The following is a 20,399-nucleotide window of genomic DNA, read 5'->3' as shown; positions in this document are numbered from 1 at the left end:
GGCCGTTCATGTTGAGAGTGATTTATTGAAAGATATGAGTTTATTGCCATCGTGGTGCCTGTGAAGTCCTTGTTTTTATAGATTATCTCTGTAAATTTCTGGTCTGTATTACTCTTGGGGTCTTTCTTCTTTTGTAGAACCCCCCTTAATATGTCTTGCAGGGTCAGCTTGGTGGTCACACATTTTTTCAGTTTCTCTGGTCTTGGAAGCTCCTTGTCTTTCCATCCATTTTGAATGATAGCCTTGCTGGATAAAGTATCCTTGGCTGCATGTTTTTCTCATTTAGTACCCTGAATTTGTCTTGCCAGCCCTTTCTGGCTTTCCAGGTCCTGTGGACAGGTCTGACGTTATTCTGATGTTCCTCCCTCTGTACATAAGAAACCTCTTCCCCATAGCTGCTTTTAAGATTGTTTCCTTGGAGCTAAGATTTGCGAATTGTACTATTACATGTCAGGGCATTGGTCTGTTCTCATTGATCTTGGGAGGGTTCCTCTCTGCCTCTTGGACACGAATGCTTGTTTCCTTCCCCAGATTAGGGAAGTTCTCAGCTACGATTTGCTCAAATATATCTTCTAGACCTCTCTCTCTCTCCACCCCTTCAGGGATCCCAGCAGTTCTGACATTGGAACTTTTCATGGCATCATTAATCTCTCTCAGTCTGATCTCTTGGGCTTTAATCTGTTTTTTCCAGGCCTGCTCAGTTTCCTTCTTTTTATCATCCTATCTTCTCACTCACTGATTCATTCCTCTGCCTCATTTACCCTGGCAGAGTATCCAGTTTAGACTGCATTTCATTTATCACATTTTTAAGTTTGGCCTGATTAGGTCTCATTTTTGTCTTTAGGGATTCTATATTATTGCTAATATTTTTCTCAAGCCTAGACACTGACTTAATAGTTGTTACTCTGAAGTCTATTTCTGACATCTTGCTTATATCCATTTCCATTAGGTCTGTGGCAGAGGCCACAGTCTCTGACTCTTTTCTTTGTTGGGGGTTCCTCCTCCTAGTCATTCTGAAGGGGGTGGTTGAGGGAATGTACAGAGTCTGAAGTATCAACCACGACTCAAGCAACATGCACCTGTTTTGTAGGGACCTTAGGGTTCTCGTCCTCTTGTTCTTCCAGCCTGTCTTATGGGGGAGGGGCCTGCTGCGCTGTTACTCAGGCAACCTTGCTTTGGCAGAGTTGCCCTGCCCTCGGGGGGATGGGCTCCATGAAAACCAGTTTTTGGGGCTTTTTTTAAAAAATATTTTTTGTTTTATTATGTTAGTCACCTTACAGTACATCTCTTGTTTTTGATGTTAAAGTTCGATGATTCATTAGTTGCGTATAACACCCAGTGCATCATTCAATACGTGCCCTCCTTACTACCCATCACCAGCCTATCCCATTCCCCCACTCCTTCCCCTCTGAAGCCCTCAGTTTGTTTCTCAGAGTCCATAGTCTCTCATGCTTCACTCCCTCCTCTGATTACTCCCCCCTTTCTTCTCCTACCGATCTTCCTAGCTCTTATGTTCCATAGATGAGAGAAACCATATGATAATTGTCTTTCTCTGCTTGACTTATTTCACTTAGCATTATCTTCTCCAGTGCCGTCCATGTTGCAGCAAATTGTTCTCTGACAGCTTTCCCTGGTGTCTTTCTGCATCTCTTCTGAGTGTCAGAGCAAAAGTGACCACAACAAAACCTCTGTCTCAGAACAGAGAAATTGCAGTCTGCTCTTCACTGAGCTCTCCAGGTCACACAGTCTCCATTTCTGTTTGCACTGCTAAAAACCACAGCCTCCCCGGTTGTGCGCCCCATAGCAACACTCCCAAAGGTCGAACCCAGTGCCCAGCGTGTCTCTGCCCCTTGTGCTTTTAAAACTGAGAGCTGCCCCCAGGTCATGTGCATGCACCTGCAGCTCCTGGATCCTGTCAGGGGACTAGACTAAAGTCCTTTCCACACTGCTACCGGTCTATGAGTCTGTGCCCCGTCCCCAGCGCAGGACACTTTTATGCTCTTGTGTTATATTCACCTTCCTGGCACCAGCTTATGGTGGCTCCCTCCCCCTTCTGTTTGTCTTCTGATATCTTCCCACAGCATCGCAGCTCCACACTTCATACCTCAAGGCCGGAGATACTCTGTTTGTAGAGATCCACATATATATTCTTACATTTCAGGCTAATTTCATGGGTGTTCAGAATGGTTTGATAGATATCCAGCTGGATTCATGAGACTCCTACTCCTCTACTCCTCCACCATCTTTCTTTTCTTATTGAACCATTTTAAAGTAGATTCTATTTTGCCTTTCTTCTTGGACAGTGAGATTTTAAGTAATGGGGTTTGTGCTTATTGTGTAGAAGTTCACATTCTAGGCAGTTTGCTTCCAGATTTTGTTTCAATTTATGTGCTTAAACCCATCTTGAAGCCAAAGTGAAGTGAGCCAAAGTGTTAAGAGCATTTCATTTTTCACTGACATCATGATGACTATGGTTTTGTTCTTTTCTTAGAAATCCTACTGGTTTGGTAAAGCTTTAAGCATTAAGAAGAAAGAAGATAGGCAAATTGTTGATACAAATAGAAGTGATCATTTTGAAGAAGAACCTGTTCATTTGGTGCCTGGTATCAGAATTCAACATCTGTATAAGGTACTGTTTTATAAGCTTCTTTTTCCCAGTGCAGCTGAAAGTTAATTTATAGTGTATAGTTAATGTTTTCACTGGCCACAGCCCTACCCCCAACCATAAGATGTTAATAAAAATTGTATTCAGCATATTAATTATTTGACAAAATAAAAACGAAAGATGTGCAAATAAAATAAAAATCCATGTGTTTCTTTCTCATTTCTTCAGAATGGAATCCAGCTTTGTATTATAATACTGGTGTCTTTATGGTACTCCCACTATAAGAGCTAATGTCTCGCTGGAACTGTGATGATTTGATGTGTAAATATTATGTTTACAGTTGTGGTTTTACTTGTTCTACCAGTTACACATTAAACTATTTGGCTGAATTCTCCTTTGTTCAAGCTTTTGGTGACGAGGTGTTCCTGGATATATTAGCTTATTTGGATCAATTAAGCACCCCTGTATAGGCCTTTGTTGCTATAAACTTTGCTCTTAGTACAGCTTTTTGTTATATTCAGTGAGTTTTGGTATGTTGTTTTTGTTTTCATTTGTCTTGAGATATTTTCTAATTTTCTGTTTTGATTTCTTCTTTGTCCTAATGGTTGTTCAAGAATGTGTTATTCACTTTTCATATATTTGTGAGTTTTTCCAATTTCCCTTTTTTATTGACTTCTAGTTTTATTCCATTTTATAGGTGGAATGATTTCAGTGCTCTGAAATTTATTAAGACTTATTGTGAGACCCATCATGTGATCTATCCTAGAGAATATTCCATGTGCACTTGAAAAGAATGGGTATTCTGTTATTGTGTAGAGTTTTCTCTGTATTTCTGTTAGGTCTGTTTGGTCTGTTTAAGATTGCTGTTGCTGTACTGATTTTCTGTCTGGATGACCTATCCATTATTGAAAGTGGGCTGTTGAGGCACCTGGGTCATTCAGTCAGTTAAGCATCTGCCTTTGGCTCAGGTCATGATCCCAGGGTCCTGAGATTAAGCCCTGCATCAGGCTCCCTGCTCAGCAGGGAGTCTGTTTCTCCCTCTCGTTCTGCCCCTCTCCCCACTCTTGCCCTCTCTCTCTCTCTCTGTGTCTCTCTCTCTCAAATAAATAAATTTTAAAAATCTTTTTAGAAAAGAAAGTGGGCTATTGATGTCTCCTACTTTTATTATTGTATTGCTGCCCATTTCTTCCTTCAGATATGTTGATACTTGCTTTATATATTTAGGTGGCTTGGTGTTGGGTGCACATATACTTATAATTGCAATATCTCTGGTTGAATTGATCCTTCTATTGTTTATATAATCACCCTTTTTGTTTTTTGTGGTATTTTTGACTTAAAGTCTATTTTATCTGATAGAAGTATAGGCACCTCTTCTTTCTTTTAGTTACCATTTGTATGACATATGTTTTTCCATCCCTTCACTTTCAGCCCATGTGTGTCCTTAAATATATGTGAATCTCTTATAGATAGCATTTAGTTGGGTCTTTTTTTTTTTTTAAATACATTCAGTCATTCCAGGTCTTTTGATTGTGAATTCAGGCCATTTACATTTAAAGTAACTATTGATAAGTTAGGTTTTACTACTGCCACTTTGTTGTTTTCCTGCTATTTTATGGTTCTCTCTTTCTCTCTTCTTTTGCTGTCTGATTTTTTTTGATTTGATGATTTTTTCGTAGTGATATGCTTTGCTTTTTTTTCTCTTTTCTTTTGTGTGCCTATTATAAGTTTTTCTTTGTTGTTACCATGAAGCTGCATTGAATCTTATAATTATGGTATCTATTTTAAGCTGATAACACCTTACCTTAATTGCATCCAACAGTTCTACACTTTTATTCCCTCCCCATACTTTGTTATTAATGTCAGTGTTTACTTGTTTCCGTCTTGTGTATCTACTAACAAATTTTGCAATTATACTTACTCTTAATCATTTTGTGTTTGTTCGCTTGTATACTGTTTAAAAGTAGGAATGTAGGAGATGCGGAGACTTTAATCAAGGGAGATATATCAGAGGCTACCATGAGGAGAGGGAGCCACAAAAATACTATAAGAAACAGAATGCAAAAGCAGAACTTTTAGAAGTCTGCTACAGTAGGGGTTGCCCCTGGCTCAGAGGTGCTCGGGTGGCAAAGTGGGGCAGAATCCCACATGGGATAGCATGGGCTGAGGATGCTTGGGGTCCAAGAAGTACAGGAGGTGCCTTAGAGCAGAAGAGTTCTCAGGTAAAGGAACAGGGAAGCCAGCTGAGAACAGCAAGTCTAGGTGTCGGCTGAAACAGCAAGTCTAGGAGCCAGCTTTCTGTTCAGTGTTGCCATAGACTGTGAACTGCTGCACTGTTACACAACCACCATCTGTGCAGTGGCCCAGCAAAAGGCAGAAGATGGCGAGATACCCCTTCTTCCCCTGGGAGGAATAGCACTGGTCCATGCCACAGGAGTCTGTAAAATTTGGCGACTTAAAACTCAGTCGTGTGCCTGAGATAAAAATGATCAGTCACAGGCTGAGTGAACACAGAGTTCAGACACAAACCAGGGAGACAAAAGTGATCTACTGTTTTTCTGTGAGGGCTCACTGAAGAGTGGGGGCATGAACTTTCAGCTCTGGGCCTAGAGAACGGGGTGCCACCTTTTCATTACCCCATTGGTACTGAAAGCCTTCATGGAGCGAAACAGCACCACATGATCGAATCTGGAGCTGCTTACATTGAGCTCAGCCCCCTGGCAAGGGAGATACTATTCTACCAGGGCAAGGGCACCTGAGAATCAGTGCAACAGGCCCCTCCCCCAGAAGACCAGCAGGGACAACCAGCTAGCACCAAGTTTACCAATCACAGAGAACTGCAAATCTTCAGCTGTTGGGGAAAACAATATATAGCATTCACGGTTTTTTAAATTAGTCTTTCAGTTTTTTTCCATCTATTTTCTTATTTTTTCAATTCTTTTTTAGTATATATATATATATGTTATATATAAGCTATACACACACACACATATATATATCTATGTATAGATATTTATAGCTTTGGTTTCTTTTCATTGTATTTTACTTTATTTTATTTTACTTTATATATATATATGTTTTTCTTTCTTTCCTATCTTGGGATCCAGCTTCTTTTAACAAGCAGAACAAAATACACCCAGAATCAAGTACTTTGTTCTGTTTTGTTTCTGGTTTGAGTTTTTCTTCTTTTTTCTTATTTGTGTTTTCTTCTGGTTTGTTTTGTTATTTTTTCTGTTGTCATTCTTGTTGGTATTGTTGTCTTTCCTTTCTTTCTTCTTTTCTGAACATAATGACCAGATGGAGAAATTCACCACAAAAGAAAGAACAGGAGGTAGCACTCACTGCCAGCTATTTAATCAATATGGATATAAGATGTTTGAACTAGAATTTGAAACAATGATTTTAAAGATACTAGCTGGGCTTGAAAAAAGTATAGAAGACAATAGAGAATCCCTTACTGTAGAAATAGAAGAACTAAAATCCAATCAGGACAAAATTTAAAATGCTATTACTGAGATGTAGTAAAAAATGGAGGTTCTAACAGCAAGGACAAATGAGGCAGAAGAGAGACTCAGTGATATAGAAGACAAAATGATGGGAAATAAAGGTGCTGAAAAGAAGAGAGATAGACAAATGCTGGATCATGAAGGAAGACTGAGAAATCAGCAATTCCATAAAGCAAATAATATCTGATAGTAGGAGTCCTAGAAGATGAGGGGTGCAAAAGGTTTATTTGAACAAATTGTAGCTGAGGACTTCTCTAATCTGGGGGAGGAAACAGGCATTCAAGTCCAGCAGTCACAGAGAACCCCCCTCAAAATCAATAAAAATAGGTCAACACCTCAACATGTAATAGTGAAGTTTGCAAATTTCAGAGGTAAAGAGAAAATCCTGAGAGCAGCTCAGGACGTGAGTTCTTTAACCTACAAGGATAGAAACATAAGGCTAGCAGCAGACCTGTCCACAGAGACCTGGCAGGCCAGAAAGTACTGGCATGATATATTCAACCTGTTAAATGGGCAAAATACGCAGCCAAGAATACTTTATCCAGCAAGGCTGTCATTTAGAATAGAAAGAGAGATAAAAATCTTCCAGAACAAACAGAAACTAAAGGAATTTGTGAGTACTAAACCATCCCAGCAAGAAATATTAAAGGGGACCCTTTGAGTGAACAGAGGGCCCAAAAGTAACATAGGCCAGAAAGGAACAAAGATAATCTATAGAAACAGTGACTTTACGGGTAATACAATGGTACTAAATTCATAGCTGTCAATATTTACTTTGAATGTAAATGGACTAAATGCTCCAATCAAAAGACATAGGGTATCAGATTGGATTAAAAAAAGACCCATCAATATGCTGTCTATAAGAGACACAGTTTAGTCCCAAAGACACCTCCAGATTGAAAGTGAGGGGGTGTAGAAACAATTATCAAACTAATGGACATCAACAGAAAGTTGGAGTAGCAATCCTTATAACAGACAAACTAAATTTTAAACCAAATACTGTAATAAGAGATGAGGAAGGACACTCTATAGTAATAAAAGGGTCTATTTAACAAGAAGATCTAACAATTATAAATATTTATGCCCCTAACTTGGGAGCAGACAAATACATAAACCAATTAATAACAAAATTTTTTAAAAACCACATTGATAATAGTACAATACTAGTAGGAGACCTTGTCATCCCACTCACAACACTGGACATATCATCTAAGTAGACGATCAACAAGAAACAAGGGCTTTGAGTGACACACTGGACCAGATGGACTTCACAGGTATATTCAGAGCATTCCACCCTAAAACAACTGAATACACATTCGTCTCTAGTGCACATGGAACATTGTCTACAATAAATCATACTGGGTCACAAATCAAGTCTGAAGTGATATAAAAGGATAGAGATTACACCATGCATATTTTCAGACCACACTGCTTTAAAAAACTTGAATGCAATCACAAGAGAAAATTTGTAAAGAACACAAATACATGGAGGTTAAAGAACATTGTACTAAAGAGTGAATAGGTCAACCAGGAAATTAAAGAAGAATTTAAAAAATACATGGAAACAAATGAAAATGAAAACAGGATAGTTCAGAACCTTCGTGATGAAGCAAAGGAGGTATTAGGAGGAAAGTATATAGCAATACAGGCCTTTCTCAAGAAATAAAAAAAGCCTCAATGCACAACCTAACCTCATACCTAAAGGAGCTGAAGAAAGAACAGCAAATAAAGCCTAAATCCAGCAGGAGAAGAGAAATAATAAAGATGAGAGCAGAAATCAATGACACAAAAATCAAAAGACAGTACAACAGATCAACTAATCTAAGAGCTGGTTCTTTGACAAAATTAATAAGATCAATAAACCCTTAGCCAGACTTATCAAAAAGAGAAGAGAAAGGACCCAAATAAATAAAATCATGCATGAAAGAAGAGAGATCACAACTAACACCAAAGAAATACAATTATAAGAACATATTATGAGCAATTATATGCAAACAAATTAGGCAATCTGGAGGAAATGGAGACATTCCTAGAACTACATAAACTACCAGACTGAAACAGGAAGAAATAGAAAATCTGAACAGACCCATAACCAAAAAAATCTCCCAACAAACAGAAGTCCAGGGCCAGATAGCCTCCCAGTGGAAATCTACCAAACATTTAAAGAAGAATTAATACATGTTCTTCTGAAGGTGTTTCAAAAAATAGAAATGGAAGGAAAACTTCCAAACTCTTTTTATAAGGCCAACATTATCTCAATTCTAAAACCAAAGACCCTACCAAAAAGGAGAATTACAGACCAATATCCCTGATGAACATGGATGCCAAAATTCTCAAGAAGATACTAGCCAATAGGATCCAATACTACATTAAAAGCATTATTCACCACGACAAAGGGGGATTTATTCCTGGGCTGCAAGGGTGGTTCAACATCTGCAAATCAATGTGATACACTACATAAATAAAAGAAAGGACAAGAACCATAGGATCCTGTCAATAGATGCAGAAAAAGCATTTGACAAAATACAGCGTCCTTTCTTGATAAAAACTCTCTGGAGTGTAGGGACGGAAGGTACATACCTCAATATCCTAAAAGCCATATATGAAAAACCCATAGTGAATATCATCCTATATGGAGAAAAACTGAGAGCCTTTCCCCTAAAGTTAGGAACATGTTGCGGATATCCACTCTCACCACTGTTGTTCAACATAGTACTAGAAGTCCTAGCCTCAGCAATCAGAAAACAAAAAGAAATAAAAGGCATCCAAATTGGCAAGGAAGAAGTCAAACTTTTACTGTTTGCAGACAACATGATACTCTATGTAGAAAACCCAAAAGACTCTACCCTGGAATTACTAGAACTAATACAGGAATTCAGCAAAGTCATGGTATATAAATCAATGCACAGCAGTTAGTTGCATTTCTATACATGAATAATGAAGCAGAAGAAAGTGGAATCAAGGAATTGATCCCATTTACAATCGCACTAGAAACAATAAGATACCTAACCAAACAGGTGAAAGATCTGTACTCTGAAAACTAGAGAACACTTGTGAAAGAAATTGAAGAGGACACAAAGAAATGGAAAAACATCTCTGCTCATGGATCGGAAGAACACATATTGTTAATATGTCTGTGCTACTCAAAGCAACCTACACATTCAGTGCAATCCCTATCAAAATACCATCAGGTTTTTTTGACAGAGCTAGAACAAACAATCCTAAAATTTGTATGGAACCACAAAAGACCCTGAATAGCCAACGCAATCTTGAAAAAGAAAAGCAAAGCTGGCGGCATCAAATTCTGGACCTCAAGCTGTATTAAAAAGCTGTAGTCATCAAGAGAGTATGGTACTGGCACAAAAACAGACACATAGATCAATGGAACAGAATAGAAAGCCCAGAAATTGACCCTCAGCTCTATGGCCAAATAATCTTCGACAAAGCCGGAAAGGATATCCAATGGGAAGAAGACAATCTCTTCAACAAATGGTGTTGGAAAATTTGGACAACACATACAGAAGAATGAAATTGGACCACTTTCTTACACCATACACAAAAATAAACTCAAAATGGATGAAAGACCTAAATATGAGACAGGAATCCATCAAAATTCTAGAAAAGAACACAAGCAGCAACCCCTTTTACCTCAGCTACAGAATCTTTTTGCTAGACACATCTCCAAAGGCAAGGGAAGGGGCGCCTGGGTGGCTCAGTCATTAAGCGTCTGCCTTCGCCTCAGGGTGTAATCCCAGGGTCCTGGGATTGAGCCCCACATTGGGCTCCCTAATGCACAGGGAGCCTGCTTCTTCCTCTCCCATTCCCCCTGCTTGTGTTCCCTCTCTCACTGGCTGTCTCTCTCTCTCTGTCAAATAAATAAACAAAATCTTTAAAAAAAAAAAAGGCAAGGGAAACAAAAGCATAAATGAACTGAACATAATAAAAATTTTTTAAAAATAAAGAGAGACTTAAAGAAATGAACTATTGGGACTTCATCAGGATAAAAAGTGTTTGCACAGCAAAGGAAACAGTTAACAAAACTAAAAGGCAAAATAGATGTGGTATGTGTATATATGTATATGTATGTATACATACATACACACAGTAGAATATAACTCAGCCATGTAAAAGAATGAAATCTTGCCATTTGCAATGTCATAGATGTTACTAGAGGGTATTATGCTAAGTGAAATAAGTCAGAGAAAGACAAATAACTTATGATGTCCCTCATATGTGGAATTTAAGAAAGAAAACAGGTGAACATATGTGAAGGGAAGGAAAAATAAGATGAAAATCGAGAGGGAAGCAAACCATAAGAGATGCTGAACTCTAAGAAACAAACTGAGGGCTGCTGGAGGGGAGGTGGGTGGGAGGATGGAATAATTGAGTGATGGACATTTAGAAGGGCACTTGATGTACTGAGTAATGGGTGTTATATGCAACTGATGAATCCCTAAATTATATCTCTGAAACTAATAAAAAAACTGTATGATTTCAAGGAGCTTTACCTGACTATTTTATAAAAGTAGCAACATCTACCAATGTTACTGCAAAGGTAATCATTTCCAGTTTTTGCTTTTTATGTGTTTCCCCTAATGGAATTTTTCTCTCATGAGAGCAGGAGCTGTTTTGGTCTTGTTCATTACTGGCCACGTAGTATAGGCCCTCAACAAATATTTGTTGAATAATTGGATTGATTAGCAGTGATTAGTTTTAGTAGATGAGTCAGAGGGAAATGTATAAGGTAAGTTAGTCTCAGGTTTCTGTCTTTGTACATCTCCATCGGTTGTGGTAAGGAATGTGGCATGAGGAATACATTTTCAGACATGTTGATGAGTAGTGTTTGGAGTACCTCAAGGAAACCTAGTATAATGGGTGTCCAGCATGAAGTTCTGGAACTTAGCAGGAAGATATTGACTGGAGCTGACTGTGGTATTATCAGCCTCAAGACAGTAGCTGGAACGAAGTGGGACTGGATGAGATGGTTCAGTGGGAGTTTTGTAGACCTACTTTCAAGGTCTCTGCATATATTGCCTTTTAAATATTATTTTTCACAGTTTTACCTTTTCTATGCTTTGCTTTTTCTCCCTTTGAGATTACTGTTCTGTCATTTATTCTTTTCTGGATAATTGATAGACATGCCTGTCCTTTATAAGCAGCAAGAATAGACATAAAGTTAGTATTTCTTTTTTTATTTTCACAGGAATTCACAATGGAGAAGGATACCATCACAGCAGTAAAAAATTTATCTTTCAATGTATATGAGGGGCAAATCACTGTTCTTCTGGGACCTAATGGGGCAGGAAAGACTACCACCTTATCTATTCTCACAGGTAAGTTTTCAGAGTCACCCTGATCACAATACGGTGCATCAAACTCTGAAGCTTCTGTGTATGCTCTTGACATTGACATCATTGTTACTTAAGTTATATACACAGTTGTTAATTAATTCACATTTCTTCAAGTGTAAATCATTCGTTATAAAGTTTAAAAATCAGTATTTATTTTAACATCTCACATGCATCTTTTTCATAATATACTGTTCTCATTGGTGAATGTAAAGACCCTCTTCTTTTTAATTTTTATTTATTTATTCCTTTATTTTCTTTTGTCTTACTTTCCCTTTTATTCCCCTGTCCCCTTCATAGGAAACCCATTCTAATTCAATTTACATAGTTTTCATTGTAAAATGTATAATATATATTCTTATGAATGGATTTTTATGTTTACTAAAAAATTTTCAATCAACAATACTAAAAGGCAACCTATGGAATAGGGAAAGATATTTGCAAATGGCATTACAGATAAAGGGCTATAAAGAACTTCTCAAACTTCTCAAACTGAGCACCCAAAAAACAAATAATCTAGTCAAGAAATGGGTAGAAGACATGAAGAGATGCTTCTCCAGAGAAGACATAAAAATGGCCAAAAGACACATGAAAAAATGCTCCACATCACTAGCCATCAGGGAAATATAAATCAAAACCACAATGAGATACCACATTACACCAGTTAGAATGCCAAAAATTAACAAGGCAGGAAACAACAAATGTTGGTGAGGATGTGGAGAAAGGGGAGCCCTCTTACTCTGTTGGTGGGAATGCAACCTGGTACAGCCACTCTGGAAAACAGTATGGAGGTTCCTCAGGATGTTAAGAATAGAGCTACCCTATGACCCAGCAATTGCATACTGGGTATTTACCCCAGAGATACAGATGTAGTGAAAAGAAGGGGCACATGCATCCCAGTGTTCATAGCAACAATGTCCACAATAACCAAACTGTGGAAGGAGCTGAGATGCACTTCAACAGATGAATGGATAAAGAAGATGTGGTTCATAGATACAATGGAATATTACTCAGCCATTAGAAAGGATGAATACCCACCGTTTGCATCGGTATGGATAGAACTGGAGGGGATTATGTTAAGTGAAGTAAGTCAAGCAGAGAAACACAATTATCATATGATTTCACTCATATGTGGAACATAAGGAATAGTGTAGAGGACAATAGAGTTGGGGGGGGTAACTGAATGGGAAGAAATCAGAGAGGGAGACAAACCATATGAGACTCTTGACTCTGGGAAACAAATCGAGGATTGTAGAAAGGAAGGTGGGTGGGGGGATGGGGTAACTGGGTAATGGGTATTAAGGAGGGCATGTGATATGATGAGCACTGGATGTTAGGCTGAACTGACGAATCATTGAACATTATATCAAAAACCAATGGTGTGCTATATCTTGGCTAATTGAATTTAAATTTAAAAAATTTCAAACATTCATCCAAGATGAAAGATTTTATACCCTTACATCTACCACCTAGATTCTACTATTTTAATATTTTACCGCACTTGTCACATGTCTATTAATCCCATTTTTAGGCATCTCAAAATTAATTTTAGATGAGAGTATGCTTCTTACTAAACAATTTGATATGCATATCATTAACCATAATTTTCTTTTGTGGAATTTATTATGATGAAATACTTAAATTTTAAGTGTTTAATTTGCTGAATTTTGACATGTGCATACATCTCTGTAATCCAATTGCCTATTAAGCTGGAAAAATTCACTACCATCCCAGAAAATTCTCACTTTACTCAAGTGATCCACTTGTAATTCATAGCAACCAATATATTTCAGATGGGGCAATGACTTCGTATCATCAATGTATATTAATAAGCCAGATTTTGGGTTTTTTTTTTAAAGGATTTAAGGAAGGTTATTTTTATTTATTTATTTATTTATTTATTTATTTATTTATTTATTTTTTATTTATTTATGTTTCAAGTTTTATTTAAATTCCACTTAGTTAACCTATAGTGTAATACTAGATTCAGAAGTAGAATTCAGTGATTCCTTACTTACACATAACACCCAGTGCTCATCACAGGAACTGACCTTCTAATACCCATCACCCATTTAGCACATCCCCAGCCTACCTCCCCTGCAGCAGCCTTCAGTTTGTTCTATAGAGTTAGGAGTCTCTTATGGTAGGCTTCCCTCTCTTTTATTTCCTTCCCCTTATGTTCATCACTTTTATTTCTTAAATTCCACGTAAGTGAAATCATATATTTGTCTTTCTCTGACTGACTTACTTCACTTAGCATGAGCATGATGCATACTAGCTCCATCCTCGTCATTACAAATGGCAAGATTTCATTCTTTTTGGTGAACAAGTGATATTCTATTGTATATATATGCCACATCTTCTTTACCCATTCATGAATTGATTGTGATTTGGGCTTTTCCCATAGTTTGACTATTGTTGATAATGCTGCTATAACCATCAGGGTACATGTACCCCTTTGAAACAGTATTTTTGCTTTCTTTGGGTAAATACTAAATACCGAGTAGTGCAATTGCTGGGTTGTAAGGTAGTTCTGTTTTTAACTTTTTGAGGCACCTCCATATTGTTTTCCAGAATGGCTGCACCAGTTTGCATTCCCACCAACAGTGTAAAAGTGTTCCCCTTTGTCCACATCCTCACCAAAACCAGTTGTTTCTTATGTTGTTAATTTTAGCCATTTTGACAGGTGTGAGGTGATATCTCGTCATGGTTTTGATTTGTATTTCCCTGATAGCCAGGTGATGTTGAACATCTTTTCATGCATCTATTAGCCATCTGGATGTCTTCTTTGGAAAAGTGTCTATTCGTGTCTTCTGCCCATTTCTTAACTGGATTATTTGGTTTTAGGCTGTTGAATTTAGTAAGTTCTTTATACATTTTGGATACTAACCTTTTATCAGTTATGTCATTGCAAACATCTTGCAACATTCCAAAGGTTGTTTTGTTGATTGTTTCCTTTGCTGTGCAGAAGATTTTTATCCTAATGAAGTACCAGTAGCTCATTTTTGCTTTTGTTTCCCTTATCTCTAGTAAGTTGCTATGGCTTACGTTAGAGAGGTTTGCTGCCTTTGTTCTCCTCTAGGATTTTAATCTTTCCTGTCTCACACTAAGGTCTTTCATCCATTTTGAGTTTATTTTTGTGTATGGTGTAAGAAAGTGGTCCAATTTCATTCTTCTGCATGTTGTTGTCCAGTTTTCCCAGCCCCATTTATTAAAGAGATTGTCTTTTTTTCAATTGGATATTCTTTCCTGCTTGATGAAGATAGTTGACCATACAGTAGTGAGTCCATTTCTGGGTTCTCTATTCTGTTACATTGATCTATGTGTCTGCTTTTGTGCCAGTATCATACTGTCTTGATGACTACAGCTTTGTAATACAACTTGAACACCAGAAATTGATGCCTCTTGCTTTGCTTTGCTTTTTCAAGATTGCTTTGGCTATTCAGGCTCTTTTGCAGTTCCATACAAATTTTAGGATTGTTTGTTCTAGGTCTGTGAAGAATGCTAGTGGTATTTTGATAGGGATTGCATTAAATGTGTAGATTGTTTGGGTAGTACAGACATTTCAACAATATGTGTTCTTTCAATCCATTAGCATGGAATGTTTTTCCATTTTTTTGTGTCCTCTTCAGTTTCTTTCACAAGTGTTCTCTAGTTTTCAGAGTACAGATCTTTTATCTGTATGTTGAGGTATCTTATTGTTTATGGTGCAGTTGTAAATGGGATCAATTCCTTGATTTCTCTTTCTTCTGCTTCATTATTCATGTATAGAAATGCAACAGATTTCTGTATGTTGGTTTTGTATTGTGAAACTCTACTGCATTCCTGTATCAGTTCTAGCAACTTTTCTTTGGAATCTCTTGGGTATTATACATAGAGTATCATGTCATCTGTGAATAGTAAAACTTTGAATTAATAATATTGATAAACCACTGGCCAGGCTTATCCAAAAGAAAAGGGAAAGGACCCAAATTAATAAAATCAGTTGTATTAAGGAGGTCACATATTGCATGGACCACTGGGTGTTATATGCAAACAATGAATCATGAAACACTACATCAAAAGCTAATGATGTACTGTATGGCGACTGACGTATCATAATTTTTTTAAATTTTATTTTATTATATTATGTTAATCACCATACAGTACATCCCCAGATTCCGATGTTAAGTTTGATGCTTCATTAGTTGCGTATAACAACCCAGTGCACCATGCAATACGTGCCCTCCTTACTACCCATCACCAGTCTATCCCCTTCCCCCACCCCCTCCCCTCTGAAGTCTTCAGTTTGTTTCTCATAGTCCATAGTCTCTCATGTTTCATTCCCCCTTCTGATTACCCCCCTTTTCTTTATCCCTTTCTTCCCCTACCGATCCTCCTAGTTCTTATGTTCCATAGATGAGAGAAATCATATGATAATTGTCTTTCTCTGCTTGACTTATTTCACTTAGCATTATCTCCTCCAGTGCCGTCCATGTTGCAGCAAATGTTGAGAATTCGTTCTTTCTGATAGCTGAGTAATATTCCATTGTATATATGGACCACAGCTTCTTAATCCAGTCATCTGTTGAAGGGCATCTCGGCTCCTTCCATGATTTGGCTATTGTGGACAATGCAGCTATGAACATTGGGGTGCATATGGCCCTTCTCTTTACTACGTCTGTATCTTTGGGGTAAACACCCAGTAGTGCAATGGCTGGGTCATAGGGTAGTTCAATTTTTAACTTTTTAAGGGACCTCCACACTGTTTTCCAGAGTGGCTGTACCAACTTGCATTCCCACCAACAATGTAGGAGGGATCCCCTTTCTCCACATCCTCTCCAACAATTGTTGTTTCTTGCCTTGTCTATCTTTGCCATTCTAACTGGCGTAAGGTGGTATCTCAGTGTGGTTTTGATTTGAATTTCCCTGATGGCTAATGATTTTGAACATTTTTTCATGTGTCTGTTAGCCATTTGTATGTCTTCATTGGAAAAGTGTCTGTTCATATCTTCTGCCCATTTTATGATTTGTTTATTTGTTTCTCGTGTATTGAGTTTGAGAAGTTCTTTGTAGATCTTGGATACCAGTCCTTTATCTGTGGTGTCCTTTGCAAATATATTCTCCCATTCCGTGGGCTGTCTCTTAGTTTTTTTGACTGTTTCCTTGGCTGTGCAGAAGCTCTTTATCCTGATAAAGTCCCATAAGTTCATTTTATCTTTTATTTCTCTTGCCTTTGGAGATGTGTCGTGAAAAAGGTTGCTCTGGCCGATGTCATAGAAGTTGTTGCCTATGTTCTCCTCTAGAATTTTGATGGATTCCTGTCTCACATTGAGGTCTTTCATCCATTTGGAGTTTATTTTTGTGTATGGTGTGAGAGAGTGGTCAAGTTTCATTCTTTTGCATGTAGCTGTCCAATTTTCCCAGCACCATTTATTGAAGAGACTGTCTTTTTTCCACCGGATGTTTTTTCCTGCTTTATCAAAGATTAGTTGCCCAAAGAGCCGAGGGTCCATTTCTGGGTTCTCTATTCTGTTCCATTGGTCGATGTGTCTGTTTTTGTGCCAGTACCATGCTGTCTTTGTGATCACAGCTTTGTAGTACAGCTCGAAATCCGGCATTGTGATGCCCCCAGCTTTGTTTTTCCTTTTCAACAGTTCCTTGGAGATTCGGGGCCTTTTCTGGTTCCATACAAATTTAAGGACTATTTGTTCCAGTTCTTTGAAAAATGTCCTCGGTATTTTGATCGGGATAGCATTGAAAGTGTAGATTGCTCTGGGTAGTATGGACATTTTAACTATGTTAATTCTTCCAATCCATGAGCATGGAATATTTTTCCATCTTTTTATGTCTTCCTCAATATCTTTCAAAAGTGATCTATAGTTTCTAGCATATAGGTCCTTTACGTCTCTGGTTAAGTTAATTCCAAGGTAACGCATGGTTTTTGGTGTTATTGTAAATGGGATGGATTCCCTAATTTCTCTTTCTTCAGTCTCGTTATTCGTGTATAGAAATGCAACTGATTTCTGGGCATTGATTTTGTATCCTGCCACCTTACTGAATTGTTCTATAACTTCTAATAGTTTGGGAGTGGATTCCTTTGGGTTTTCCATATAGAGTATCATGTCATCTGCAAAGAGAGACAGTTTGACTTCTTCTTTGCCGATTTGGATACCTTTGATCCCTTTTTGTCTTCTGATTGCTGTTGCAAGGACTTCTAGTACTATGTTGAATAATAGTGGCGAGAGTGGGCATCCTTGTCGTGTTCCTGATCTTAAGGGAAAGGCTTCCAGCTTTTCCCCATTGAGAATAATGCTTGCAGTAGGCTTTTCATAGATGGCTTTTATGAGATTGAGAAATGTACCCTCTATTCCTACACTCTGAAGGGTTTTAATCAGGAAAGGATGCTGTATTTTGTCAAATGCTTTTTCTGCATCAATTGAGAGGATCATATGGTTCTTGAGTCTTTTCTTGTTGATATGATGTATCACATTGATTGATTTGCGAGTGTTGAACCATGCTTGCATCCCAGGTATGAATCCCACTTGGTCATGATGGATAATCCTTTTAATGTACTGTTGGATTCTATTAGCAAGGATCTTGTTGAGGATTTTGGCATCCATATTCATTAGAGAAATCGGTCTGTAATTCTCCTTTTTGAGGGGGTCTTTGCCTGGTTTGGGGATCAAGGTAATATTAGCCTCATAGAATGAGTTTGGTAGCTTTCCTTCTGTTTCTATTTTTTGAAATAGCTTTAGGAGAATAGGTATTATTTCTTCTTTGAATGTTTGGTAGAATTCCCCAGGAAAACCGTCTGGGCCTGGAGTTTTATTATTTGGAAGGTTGTTTATCACTGACTCAATTTCTTCATAGTTAATTGGCCTATTTAAGAAATCTATTTCTTCCTGTTTCAGTCTTGGTAGTTTATAGGTTTCCAGGAAGGCCTCCATCTCTTCCAGATTGTTTAGTTTTTTGGCATATAGCTGTTGATAAAAGTTTCTAATAATCCTTGCAATTTCAATGGTGCTGGTCGTGACCTCTCCCTTTTCAGTCATAATTTTAATAATCTCAGTCCTTTCTCTTTGTTTTTGGACAAGTTTTGCCAGTGGTCTATCAATTTTATGGATTCTCTCAAAGAACCAGCTTCTAGTCCTGTTGATCTGCTCTACTGTGGTTCTGGTCTCTAATTCATTGATTTCTGCTCTAATCTTGGTCAACTCCTTCCTTGTCAGTGGGTTAGGCCTGTCCCTCTGTTGCTGTTCCAGTTTCTTGAGGTGAGAATATAGAAACTGCATTTTAGATTTTTCTATTCTTTTGAGTGAGGCTTGGATGGCTATGTATTTCCCCCTTAGGACTGCCTTTGCAGTATCCCATAGGTTTTGGACCGTTGTGTATTCATTCTCGTTGGTCTCCATAAATTGTTTAATTTGTTTTTTGATTTCCTGGTTTATCGAGTCATTCTTGAGCAGGATGGTTCTTAGCCTCCAAGTGTTTGAGTTTCTTCCAGGTTTTTCCTTGTGGTTGAGTTCCAATTTCAGAGCGTTGTGGTCTGAGAATATGCAGGGGATAATTTCAATCTTTTGGTATTGGCTGAGACCTGTTTTGTGTCCCAGAGCATGATCTATTCTTGAGAATGTTCCATGGGCATTTGAATAGAATGAGTATTCTTTGGTTCTGGGGTGTAGTGTTCTATATATATCTATGAGGTCCAACTCGTCGAGTATGGCATTCAAAGCCTTTGATTCTTTGCTTAGTTTTTGCCAGGGTGTTCTGTCTATTTCTGATAGTGGGGTGTTGAGGTCCCCTACTATTACTGTGTTCTTATCTATATGTCTCTTTATTTTGGTTAAGAGTTGGCTTGTGTATCTTGCTGCTCCCCTGTTGGGGGCATATATATTAATAATTGTCATATCCACTTGTTGAATACTTCCTTTAAGAATAATATAGTGCCCTTCTGTATCTCTCTCTATGGCCTCTAGTTTAAAATCCAGTCTATCTGATATGAGAATTGCTACTCCAGCTTTCTTTTGAGGTCCATTTGCGTGGAAGATGGTACTCCATCCCCTTACTCTAAGTCTGAATGCATCTTTGGGTTCAAAATGAGTCTCTTGTAGACAGCAAATGGATGGGTCATGTCTTTTTATCCAATCTGCAACCCTGTGGCGTTTTATGGGAGAGTTTAAGCCATTTAGATTGATAGAGATTATTGACAGATATGATTTTAATGATGCCATTTCTCTTTAAAGTCTTTGTATCGGTTGTGACTTGCTGCTCTGTATCACTCTTGGGGCCTTTTTACCTTTATAGAGCCCCCCTTAATATCTCCTGTAGGGCTGGTTTCGTGGTTACGAAATTGGTTAATGATTGGCGATTTTGGAACGTCTTTATTTCTCCATCAATTCTGAATGACAGCTTTGCTGGATAAAGGATCCTTGGCTGCATGTTTTTCTCTGAAAGAGCTTTAAAAATGCCCCCCCAAGCCTTTCTCTCATTCCAGGTCTCTGTAGACAGGTCTGACGTAATCCTGATACCTTTGCCTTGGTACGTGAGAAATTTCTTTGCCCTGGCCGCTTTCAATACTGTATCCTTGGATCTAATATTTGCGAATTGCACTATGACATGCCGTGGCGTAGGTTTGTCCTGGTTGAGCTTGGATGGGGTCCTCTCTGCCTCTTGGACACGAATGCTTGTTTCCCTTGCTAGATTAGGGAAGTTTTCAGCTACAATTTGTTCAAATATCTCTTCTAGACCTCTGTTTTTCTCCACCCCTTCAGGGATGCCGATGATTCTGACATTGGATCGTTTCATAGAGTCAGTAATCTCCCGTAATCTACATTCGTGGGCGTGGATTTTTTTAAGACCAGCTTCTATTTTCGTTTTTTCTTCTACTAACCCATCCTCCAATTCGCTAACGCGTTCCTCTGCCTCGGTGACCCTGGCCGTCAGAGCCTCTAGTTTTGACTG

The 20,399-nt window shown here is 38.1% G+C and overlaps 1 protein-coding gene across 1 annotated transcript in view; it reads left to right on the top strand.

Annotated features, from left to right (window-relative positions):
- The window catches only part of LOC100463697 (ATP-binding cassette sub-family A member 3-like), a 156,193-nt gene that overhangs the window by 53,190 nt on the left and 82,604 nt on the right, over nucleotides 1-20,399 (top strand). The window contains exons 10-11 of the mRNA XM_034669566.1: nucleotides 2,492-2,629; nucleotides 11,312-11,441. Of these exons, the coding sequence (XP_034525457.1) occupies nucleotides 2,492-2,629; nucleotides 11,312-11,441 (268 nt within the window). The remainder of the gene's footprint in view (nucleotides 1-2,491; nucleotides 2,630-11,311; nucleotides 11,442-20,399) is intronic.

Source organism: Ailuropoda melanoleuca, chromosome 10, assembly GCF_002007445.2.
Source record: "Ailuropoda melanoleuca isolate Jingjing chromosome 10, ASM200744v2, whole genome shotgun sequence".
NCBI classification, from domain to species: Eukaryota; Metazoa; Chordata; class Mammalia; order Carnivora; family Ursidae; genus Ailuropoda; species Ailuropoda melanoleuca.
The sequence above is the reverse complement of the archived record's forward strand: the minus strand, read 5'-3'. Positions and strand labels throughout refer to the sequence as shown.